Consider the following 12346-nt stretch of genomic DNA (forward strand, 5'->3'; position numbering starts at 1 on the left):
TCTGCGTTAGATAGTGTGCATTTCGGCCTCCTCTATCTACAAGGTGTTGGCACATTTACCAACACATCAGTTTCCTCTTATGTACATCTCGCGGAAGGACCATGAAGATAAAAGTGGAGTGATTCAAAACCACACGGAGGCTTATCGGCCATCGTTCTTTCCGGGAATTACTCGCGACCGGAACATGAAAAAGAGGGAAGTGTCGCTGACACACAAAGAATCCTCGCTCACACACTGCAAAGTGACTTGCTTAGTATAGATGTAGATGTATATTTACGTATAGATGCAGAGGCAACCTGTGGAAATAACAACTAACCCTGTACCGGAATCGCGAAGATCACGCTGATAGGAAGGCAGTGTCGCCGGCGGTGAGGCAGAATGGTTTCTGAGGAGCTGCACCCCAACAACAAGGCTGGTACATCCGGGTGGGAACCGAATGGCTTTCTACACGCGTGCGCGGGCTTCCAAACTGTGACGTCAGCCGAGAGCGCAGCCACCAACCGGGTACCGTCTGTGGGGCGCTTCAGTCGTCTGATGACATCCGCGGAGTACGACGTGCCATGTACACGTTCGGTTGTTAGCGATATGACAACGCGACGTTTTCTGTCCCGCGTGGGACCCTCGATGTGGCCATCTGCTACAATCGTGCTTTTGCTCCTCGTAGCGGCAACCAACGCCGGAAGCATTGGTGAGTCTACATCTGAATCCACGAATAATTAATGTTCTTGTGTGTGCATATGGCTAAACAGGGAGAAAATGTGACGCCTGTCACTGACGCGATATGTGAATATTATCGCTGCGCTATGGTAATGTATGTCAGTAGTCGGTCATATGACTTAATAGGATTGTTAATTAACGCACTGCAAACAACCATGGTACCGTACTCTTCTTCTCTTCTTCTGTAGTGCTCAATCCAAGGATTGGTTTGCAACTGCTACAATGGCAGCTTGTCTCCGTTCTGTGCGTCTTTCAGCTTTTCTCTTCATTTCTTTATAGGTGGTACATCCCACGTCTTTCACGATTTGATCCATGTACCTCAGCCGTGATCTTCCTCTTGGTCTTTTTCCCTCGCCATATCCCTCTTTGATTGTGTTCAAGAGTCCTTTATGTCTTAATAGATGGCCTGTAAATTGCAGTCTTCTTTTAACAATGAAACTCCAGAAGCTTCTCTTCTCGCCTGCTCTTTCCAGAACCACTTTGTTTGTGACCTTGTCGATACGTTTTATTTTGAGCATGCGTCTCTAGCACCACATTTCAAAAGAATTTAGCTTCTGGTCTTCCTCCGTCCCGAGCGTCCATGTTTCACACTCATAACATGCCACACTCCACACAAATGATTTCAAAAATCTTTTCCTGACTTCAAGGCTGATGCTCTTAGATGTTAAGATGTTTTTCTTCTTGTTAAATGTAGCCTTTCCTTGAGCTATTCTACTTCTCACTTCTGCCTTGCTCCTTCCATCCCTGGTAATATTACTGCCCAGATAAGTAAATTTATCAGCTTATTCAAGCAGTTCATTGCCTACATGAACTTGGGCTTTCACTTGATCTTTTTTGTGGCATGCAATTGCTTTTGTTTTTGCTTTATTAATTCTCATGTTATATTCTTCCACCATAACTTTATCCATTCTATTCAGTAGAACTACAAGATCTACTTCACTTTCAGCTAGGACAGCTATATCATCGGCATATTTTATCATATCTATTCGTTGGCCATGAGTTACTACACCTGTCTGTGAATTTTCCCATACTTTTTTCATCACCTCTTCAATGTATAGGTTAAAGATAACAGGGGATAGTGCTCAACCTTGTCGGACACCTTTCCGTATCTGCACCTCTTCCATATCATTTTTCTGTCTTTATAGTCTATTCCTACTTTTTGGAGTACCTCAAACATCTTATCACATCCAACATTATCAAAGGCTTTTTCTACATCTACGAAAGCTATGTATGTTGTCAGGTTCTTATCTAGTCGTTTCTCTATTATTAGTTTTAGAGCAAATATTGCTTCCCTGGTTCCTCTATCTTTCCGGAATCCAAACTGGTCTTTGGAGAGCGTAGCTTCGACTTTTTGTTCTATGCGTTTTAGGATAATTGAGGTTACTATTTTAGAGGCGTGAGTAACTAGACTGAGCGTTCTATAATTTTCACATCTTGTAGCAATTGCCTTCTTTGGAATGGGGATCATAATGTTTTTCTCAAAGTCTGTAGGAATTTTACCCTGCTCGTACATGTTGAAAACAAGATTATACAACTCCTGATTCAGTTTTTCTCCTCCATATTTCAGAAGTTCAGCTGGGATATTTTCTATACCAGGCGATTTGTTGTTTTTCAGTTTTTTCAGAGCTAGTTAAAACTCTTCCTTTAATATAGGTTCACCTATGTTGTGTGCATCTACTTCTGTTTCTTCTTCCATGATGTTTTCAGACATTTCTGGTCTTCTGTACACTTTTCCTATATATTGTTTCCATCTTCCTGCAACTTCATCATCGTCATCCAACATATTGCCATCTTCATCCATCACAGCCCACTTGTTTCTTCTGTCTCCAAAGAAATGTCTCACAAATTCATAGGCCTTGTCAATATTTCCCTTTCTCATATTGTCCTCAACTGAAATACAGAGATCATGAAGGTATTTTTCTCTTGCCTGTTTTGCCTCTCTGTTGATTCTGTTTTTCAGACTCTTGTATTTCTCTTGGTCTTCCCTCTTCACAGAATTTTTTAATTTCCTTCTTTCTTCCATCATATTTAGTAGGTCATTAGTGATCCATTCCTTACTTTTCTCTGTCCTTTCCTTTCCTATTACTTCTTCTGCTGCTTCGAAAATACCAGTTTTTATTTTTTCCCAGCTGCTTTGGATGTCATTGCAGCCCTCTGTATTTGTTTTATTTTCTGTTTCTAGTTGATAGTGCTTCAGTGTACCGTACTCTAATGCAGCTTAAAAATAAGGGCTTACACGTAGTAGAATCGACCTCGCCTTTTTGTGTGTGTGGGTGAGGGTGGGGGTGGGCTGTGGAATTGGGGGGGGGGGGGGGTGAGAGAGAGTGTCAATGGGTGAATGATCGAAGTGTCGGGGGTACGTTCGGCAGATTTTCACGCTTTAAATTTCGCAGTATGTAGCCCTGGACACAGCCCAAACAAATTAATTTCATCACGCCCTTCATGCGTCGCCCATTGTCGACGGAAGGTGCCGGTTTCTTTCCCATTACAAACAAAGTGATTTTTAAATAGGTACTTTAGGTGCCCATTCAGATTAGTCTAGTCCGGCATTTGTTTTATCTATGTATTAACAGGGCATTAAAACATGAACTGACGCGCGACTACTTCGACCGCCATGGAAGATCGCTGTTGAGTCACTGCTGGATTATTGGTCATTTTTACGGTTTTGCTGCCCTCTTAACACATACTGATAAAAACAAATACAGCAGTAGACTACTGAATGGGCGGTAAAGCTTCGCTTTAAAAACCATCTGTAAAAACCAATTTGTTTGTAATCGAAAACATACCCATGTTTTCTATTGTCATGGGCGTCGCATTAAAGACTAGCGACGCCAGCATCATGTTACAAAAACTAAATTGCAAATTTTAAATGATTTATACAGCTAAATGGTTACAAATAACTGTCGAAGCATCAGAGTAAGTGCGCATGACGATTCTTAGGAGGGACGCCCTGTATATTTTTCTTCGCATTAGAAGTGGATTAAAACTTTCTTAGGCTGTCGTAAATATTTTAACTTCTACCGCGTTTTATCTATGCGCTTTTTGCATTTACCTATATTCTCAGGGCCAAAATGGATTTCATTTTTTATGTTTTAAAAGTTTAAAATCGAAGGTACACAAACTCTTCCTGCTAGTCACTCAACGATTCATGTTAAGCTTTATATGTTTCCTACATCTACATCTACATCTACATCCATACTCCGCAAGCCACCTGACGCTGTGTGGCGGAGGGTACCTTGAGTACCTCTATCGGTTCTCTCTTCTATTCCAGTCTCGTATTGTTCGTGGAAAGAAGGATTGTCGGTATGCCTCTGTGTGGGCTCTAATCTCTCTGATTTTATCCTCATGGTCTCTTCGCGAGATATACATAGGAGGGAGCAATATACTGCTTGACTCCTCGGTGAAGGTATGTTCTCGAACCTTCAGCAAAAGCCCGTACCGAGCTACTGAGGCGCTACAGTCTGGAGCCGAGCGACCGCTACGATCGCAGGTTCGAATCCTGCCTCCGGCATGGATGTGTGTGATGTCCTTAGGTTAGTTAGGTTTAATTAGTTCTAAGTTCTAGGCGACTGATGACCTCGGAAGTTAAGTCGCATAGTGTTCAGAACCATTTGAACCCGTTCTTCTATTACCCATCTTTCCACACAGCTTACCTCTATTTTTCTCAGAAATTGGAACATCTTGCACCATTTTTCATTGTCAAAAGCTTTTTCCAGGTCGACAAATCGTTTGAGCGGGTCTCGGTTTTTCTTTGGTCTTGCTTCCATTAACAGTCGCAACACTAGAACTGCCTCTCTGGTGCCGTTATCCTTCCCAAAGCCAATTTTCAATGCTGTATTACAGCTTTCCACATGCATCCAGTAATCACGCAACGTTTGAAAATTGTGAAAATTTTTGCCTGACAAAGAGCTTCTGACCCATACATCCCCTCAGTAGACCTCTACTTTGTACTATAGTCTATTCAAAATTACTTTAGTATTGACAGCTACGACGGAAGTGGTAGGGAGAAGGCCGCGGCGGAGGCACGGCTCGGATTCAGCCAGTCCCGTGATGGCTGTAGCCACAGCCCAGCAGGCATGTGCACTCTGAGGAGCCAAATTTCAGTCCACAACACGTCCACCTGTGCCGCGATTTAGCTGCAGTGAATGAGTCTGTGCGATAGCTGCACGCTGTGTTTGTTTTGTTGCGGGTTAGGAGTACCATATTGTTTCTGTGACAGTTATCCGTTGTCTTCTTTAACATGTCAGAAAAAAGTGCATCGAAAGTTAGAAGTGGAAAAGTTCGAGTCGTTCTCGTGGACAGGGGACTGCTTTACGAGGATAGTGTAGAGAAATGGTTTGTTCGTTAAGAGCTTACTTTGAGAGTGATAAACTTAATGGGGGCTCACTACTCTCCGTTAGCAAGGTAGTAGATGGAACGGCAGCAGCCCTGAATATCAACAAAAACACTGTCGTAAAAATTAGGAAGGAAGTGTTTGAGACAAAAAGAAAGCTGGTGAACCATCCAAACTTGGTACTCTCGGCAAGAAACGTTCTATCGATAAGCGTGTTACAAGCGTGTTACGAATTTTAGATTCATTTGCAGAGGATGCAGTTCATCGACATGTTTACAATTAATATCGCAGAAAGGAACATCCCACACTCTCAAAGTTATTGGTGACACTTAAAGAATGAGGACTTTTCGCTATTGATGGAGAGGGAGGATATTGCTGCATTGCGATGCTGATTTTCAAGACAAATATTTAGCGTAAATGTTAATGAAGTGGTTTGGTTCGATGAAACGTGAGTTAATTCTGGTCACGTAGTTAATTGGGGGTGGACAGACAATACGATTAAGGAACAATGCAAATGCTGTCTGGTAAGGGGGGCAGACTGATTCTACTGCATGCAAGGTTTCGTAACAAACTGTCTCCTTATCTTTAAATCGAAGAAGACAGGAGATTATCATGAAGATATGAACCACATTTTATTCACAAAGTGGTTTGTAGAATCTCTAATGCCCAGTCTAGATAAAGTGTCAACAATTGTTTTAAACAATGCTCCATATCATTTAGCTGTTGTTTATAAAGCACCTACCATGGCAAAGCGAAAAGTGGAAACGATAAATTGGCTTGAGCGTCGTAACGTAAATGTATATGATGACCTTAAGAAGGACGAGCAACTTGTTACATTAAAGCTAATGTAAATTATTAAGAGACTGCAACACTTAAGAACGACATCATCAGGGGTACCAGTACCATCACAACAGAAAGTATCTCCAGGAATGACTAAGGCAGAATCAGATACAGTAACAGAAAATGCAGCAGGAGTACCTAAAGAAGCAATACTAACAGGAGTAGAATCAACAGCAGCGTCATAAGAATCACCAGCTCTAACAGCAGAAGTAACTCCTCCAGCACTAGAACCAGCTCCTACAGCAGCAACACCATCTCCCACATCAGCAGTAGCAGAACAAACTCCTTCACCAGCAGTAGCAGAAGAACCACCATCAGCAACAGCAGAAGCAACTCCTCCAGCAGAAGCAACTCCTCCAGCAGAAGCAACTCCTCCAGAAGAAGCAACTCCTCCAGCAGAAGAAACTCCTGCAGCAGAAGCAACTCCTCCACCAGAAGCAACTCCTCCACCAGAGGCAACTCCTCCAGCAGAAGCAACTCCTCCAGCAGAAGCAACTACTCCACAAGCAACAACTAAACCAACTTCTCCACCAGCAGAAACAGAACCAGCTCCTCCTCCATCATCTTCAGGGGTATCAGGGAAAAGAATAGACCAGTCACTGTAAGTATGGTAAAGTATCATCTTTGCCTCAAGTTGAAGCGGTACCAAATGATTTGGGAAAACAAGTTCTTATAAAACTTGTTGACACTGAAGTGAAACAAACTTCCAACTGTGTTTCATGCAGGCCCAAAAAATCACCAAAGAGCAATGAAGATTTTTTATGGTTTATTCAAAGGAAGTCCAGCTGTCACCTAACACAGATTCCAGGGCTGGAAAAACAATTAAATGTTCTCCGTTGCCCCATAATAGTGTACTCCTTCCCTCCTGTGACAGAAACTCTATCTTATTTCTGCCCTTATATGTCTCTGAAAAAGAAAGCTGATGAGCTTGGTGTTGTTGTTGTGGTCTTCAGTCCTGAGACTGGTTTGATGCAGCTTTCCATGCTACTCTATCCTGTGCAAGCTTCTTCATCTCCCAGTACATACTGCAACCTACATCCTTCTGAATCTGCTTGGTGTACTCATCTCTTGGTCTCCCTCTACGATTTTACCCTCCACGCTGCCCTCCAATACTAATTTGGTGATCACTTAATGCCTCAGAACATGTCCTACCAACCGATCCCTTCTTCTAGTCAAGTTGCGCCACAAACTTCTCTTCTCCCCAATCCTATTCAATACCTCCTCATTAGTTATATGATCTACCCATCTAATCTTGAGCATTTTTCTGTAGCACCACATTTCTAAAGCTTCTATTCTATTCTTGTCCAAACGATTTATCGTCCATGTTTCACTTCCATACATGGCTACACTCCACACAAATACTTTCAGAAACGACTTCCCGACACTTAAATCTATTCTCGATGTTAACAAATTTCTCTTCTCCAGAAACGCTTTCCTTGCCATTGCCAGTCTACATTTTATATCCTCTCTACTTCGACCATCATCAGTTATTTTGCTCCCCAAATAGCAAAACTCTTTTACTACTTTAAGTGTCTCATTTCCTAATCTAATTCCCTCAGCATCACCCTGCTTAATTCGACTACATTCCATTATCCTCGTTTTGCTTTTGTTGATGTTCATCTCTTATCCTTCTTTCAAGACACTATCCATTCCTTTCAGCTGCTCTTCCAAGTTCTTTCCTGTCTCTGACCGAATTACAATGTCATCGGCGAACTTCAAAGTTTTTATTTCTTCTCCATGGATTTTAGTACCTACTTCGAATTTTTCTTTTGTTTCCTTCACAGCCTGCTCAATATACAGATTGAATAAAATCGGGGACAGGCTACAACCCTGTCTCACTCCCTTCCCAACAACTGCTTCCCTTTCATGTCCCTCGACTCTTATAACTGCCATCTGGTTTCTGTACAAATTGTAAATAGCCTTTCGCTCTCTGTATTTTACCCCTGCCACCTTCAGAATTTGAAAGAGAATCTTCCAGTCAACATTGTCAAAAACTTTCTCTACATCTACAAATACTAGAAACGTAGGTTTGCCATTCCTTAATCTATTTTCTAAGATAAGTCGTAGGGTCAGTATTACCTCACATGTTCCAATATTTCTATGGAATCCAAACTGATCTTCCCCGAGGTCGGCTTCTACTAGTTTATCTATTCGACTGTAAAGAATTCGCGTTAGTATTTTGCAGCCATGACTTATTAAACTGATAGTTCGGTAATTTTCACATCTGTCAACACCTGCTTTCTTTGGGATTGGGATTATTACATTCTTCTTGAAGGCTGAGGGTATTTCGCCTGTCTCGTACATCTTGCTCACCAGACGGTAGAGTTTTGTCAGGACTGGCTCTCTCAAGGCCATCTGCAGTTCTAATGGAATGTTGTCTACTCGCAGGGCCTTGTTTCGACTCAGGTCTCTCAGTGCTCTGTCAAACTCTTCACGCAGTATCATATCTCCCATTTCATCTTCATCTACATCCTCTTCCATTTCCATAATATTGTCCTCAAGTACATCATCCTTGTATAGACCCTCTATATACTCCTTCTACCTTTCTGCTTTCCCTTCTTTGCTTAGAACTGGGTTTCCATCTGAGCTCTTGATATTCATACAAGTGGCTCTCTTTTCTCCAAAGGTCTCTTTAATTTTCCTGTAGTTAGTATCTATCTTACCCCTAGTGATATACGCCTCTACATCCTTACATTTGTCCTCTAGCCATCCCTGCTTAGCCATTTTGCACTTCCAGTTGATCTCATTTTTGAGACGTTTGTATTCCTTTTTGTCTGCTTTATTTACTGTCTTTTTATATTTTGCCCTTTCATCAATTAAATTCAATATTTCTTCTGTTATCCAAGGATTTCTACTAGCCCTCGATTGGTCACAGTGCGGGTTGTGGGGGGAGTAGCGACGCCATCTGTGCATTCACGCACTCAACAGGTCAGTCGGCATCAAGCCGTGGTCGAGTGAACGTCGTACCTGCGCTAGTTTAGTTTTTGTGGCAGTTTGAAATGTGTGCTGCAATAGAAAACCCCGCCAAATGTGAAGTGCGTGCTGTCATAAGGTTTTTGCAGCCAAAGGATATTCTGCAGCAGCTATTCATCGTGAGCTTTGTGCCGTGTACGGACCAAGAGTTATGAGTGAAGGAAATGTCCGTGAATGGGTACGTTTATTTAAAAGTGGACGAGAAAACGTTCATGATGAAGAGAGGAGTGGTAGATCATCATTGGTGACTGACGAACTCGTTCAGACAGTTGATGCAAAAGTTCGTGAAAATCGACGTTTCTCAATGTCGGAGTTGTCTACTGGTTTTCCACAGATTTCTAAGACTCTCTTGTACGAGATAGTGACAGCAAGATTGGGTTACCGTAAGTTCTGTGCACGATGGGCGCCCAAAATTATATGATCTATCTGATACCTGTTAGTATCTCCAGGATTCTTCCAGGTATACAACCTTCTTTTATGATTCTTGAACCAAGTGTTAGCTATGATTAAGTTATGCTCTGTGCAAAATTCTACCAGGTGGCTTCCTCTTTTATTTCTTACCCCCAATCCATATTCACCTACTACGTTTCCTTCTCTCCCTTTTCCTACTCTCGAATTCCAGTCACCCATGACTATTAAATTTTCGTCTCGCTTCACTGTCTGAATAATTTCTTTTATTTCACCATACATTTCTTCAATTTCTTCGTCATCTGCAGAGCTAGTTGGCATATAAACTTGTACTACTGTAGTAGGCATGGGTTTTGTGCCTATCTTGGCCACAATAATGCGTTCACTATGCTGCTTGTAGTAGCTTACCTGTACTCCTATTTTTTTATTCATTATTAAACCTACTCCTGCATTACCCCTGTTTGATTTTGTATTTATAACCCTGTATTCACCTGACCAAAAGTCTTGTTCCTCCTGCCACCGAACTTCACTAATTACCACTATATCTAACTTTAACCTATCCATTTCCCTTTTTAAATTTTCTAACCTACATGCCCAATTAAGGGATCTGACATTCCATGCTCCAATCCGTAGAACACCACTTTTCTTTCTCTTGATAGTGACATCCTCTTGAGTAGTCCCTGCCCGGAGATCCAAAAGGGGGACTATTTTACCTCTGGAATATTTTACCCAAGAGGATTCCATCACCATTTAACCATACAGTAAAGCTGCATGTCCCCAGGAAAAGTTACAGTTGTAGTTTCCCCTTGCTTTCAGCCATTTGCAGTACCAGCACAGCAAGGCCGTTTTGGTTAGTGTTGCAAGGCCAGATCAGTCAATCATCCAGACTGTTCCTCCTGCAACTACTGAAAAGGCTGTTGCCCCTCTTCAGGAACCACCCGTTTGTCTGGCCTCTCAACAGATACCCCTCCGTTGTGGTCGCACCTACGGTACGGCTATCTGTATCGCTGAGGCACACAGGCCTCCCCACCAACAGCAAGGTCCATGGTTCATGGGGAGGCGGGGAGGGGGGAGAATGAGCTTGGTATACTATAAAGAAGTAACAAAAGAATGATTTTATGTGTAAACGAACATTGGTTAAAGGAAGAAGATATAAACTGTATGTACCATCAGGTTTCAAATTAGCTACCTACTACTGCAGACCCAGTGAATCTTATGGTGGTTCATCCATATATGTGAGCAATGATCTAGACTTAAGGTTTTCTGTTCTTGAAGTTAGTGACTTATGCATTAAAGGTGTTTTTGAAGCAGCTGCTTTGATTATACGTAGCATACAGCTCATAACGTTTTCTTTATATCACACTCCTGAAAGTAATGTAGAACAATTTATAGAATGTTTAGAAAAACTTGTGATCAGTATAGAAAAGAATGCTAAATACAAAATATTAATTTTTGGGGATCTAAACATAGACATTAGGAAAATAAAAGCCAGTAATGTTAATTTAGTAAATATATTAAGATCCTATAATCTCTTCCGTGCTAATGAAGTCCTACAAGGCATTTCTTCTGTCTTGAGAATCTAATAACAAATGTATACAAATGTCATTTCGAGCTAGGCTTATTTAATACCGATTACCTGTCGTACCATAGAGGTGTATGGATGAAACTAACTAGTGTAAAACCAAAAGAAGGCCAGAAACAAACTCAGTGTGTGAGACTATTTACAGAGAAGAACTTAAGTCAATAGACTGGAATTCTGTTATACATTCCTCCAGAAATGTGGATGAAGCCTTCAGCACATTCCTCAAAATGATTTCTGAAATCTTCCATACATACTGTCCACTGTTAAAAAAACAAAAAAACAGTCAGGAAACCTAGCTACTCAATCTTACAGAAGTGGTTTTCACCTCAATTACAAAAACTAGGACTATTGGTAACTACTTATCATGATAAGGTCAAAAAGGGAGCAGTAGATACAGAAACTTACAAAAATTAGAAAATAAAATACAGATCTGAAATTCAAATAGCCAAATGTAAAGCAAATGGTGATTTCATTAAAAAATCACATAATAAATGTGAGGCCCCATGGAAAGTAATAATAGCAGAGCTAGGTATTGATATAAACTATAAAGACAACACAGATGCTGCTAACATTACTGTTGATGATTTCAATCACTTTTTTGTCAACTCTGCCAAACTTAGTCTCTCAACTCAGGAGAACCAGAATTCCAATTCTACACATGCACCTATCTTTCAACCAACATCTGACAGAAGTTTTCTACAAAACGTTACAAACATACTTTCAGCTTGTAAATGGAGAGAAGTACAAGTAATTGATATAATTAAAGCAACCTCTAAATTAGCCATATCTGAAGATGTTTATGGCCTGTCAAACTTTGTAATTAAAAAACTTGTAGTTCTTATATCATATCCTCTTTGCATACTGATAAACTGGATGCTCTCTAGTGGAAACTTTCCAGAATGTCTCAAAGTCAGTTGTCATACCATTTTACAAAAAGGATGACAAGTCCTGTATCAATAATTATTGCTCAATTTCGCTTGTGCATACTCTCTCAAAAATAATAGAATATTGCATACTGCAGCAAATATGCATACACCTATCTCACAATAATATATTAAATGATTCTCAGTATGGATTTAGGTCTAACTCACCAATAGTCAAAGCAGTTGAAAATCTTATCTCTTTTGTACTAAGCTCATTCAAGTCAGAATTATCTGCTGAAGCCATTCTTATTGACTCAGTTAACCACAAATTATTATTAGATACTGTGTTGCTATGGAATCAGACACTTGGAACTCTCACTAATTGAATCATACATCAGCAACAGAAAACAAAATGTAAAACATAATGGCCAAAAGTCACAGACTCTAAGTATAAAATGAGGTGTTCCTCAGGGCTGAGTGCTTGGCCCTCTACTATTTATATTATTTTTTAAATGACTTTATGAGTAACTTACCCTGTAAATCTATCCTCTATGCTGATGACCCAACATTAGCTAAGTGCAGAAAGGATATAAACAAATTGAAGGAAGAAAGTGAAGATGTCTCAAAATA

General features: G+C 40.8%; 1 protein-coding gene across 1 annotated transcript in view; it reads left to right on the forward strand.

Annotated features, from left to right (window-relative positions):
• Positions 1-257: 257 nt before the first annotated feature.
• The window catches only part of LOC124777028 (serine protease snake-like), a 215150-nt gene continuing 203061 nt past the window's right edge, over positions 258-12346 (forward strand). Inside the window, exon 1 of the mRNA XM_047252284.1 lies at positions 258-688. Coding sequence (XP_047108240.1) covers positions 379-688 — 310 coding nt within the window. The 5' untranslated portion in view covers positions 258-378. The remainder of the gene's footprint in view (positions 689-12346) is intronic.

Source organism: Schistocerca piceifrons, chromosome 2 (assembly GCF_021461385.2).
Source record: "Schistocerca piceifrons isolate TAMUIC-IGC-003096 chromosome 2, iqSchPice1.1, whole genome shotgun sequence".
Taxonomy (NCBI): Eukaryota; Metazoa; Arthropoda; class Insecta; order Orthoptera; family Acrididae; genus Schistocerca; species Schistocerca piceifrons.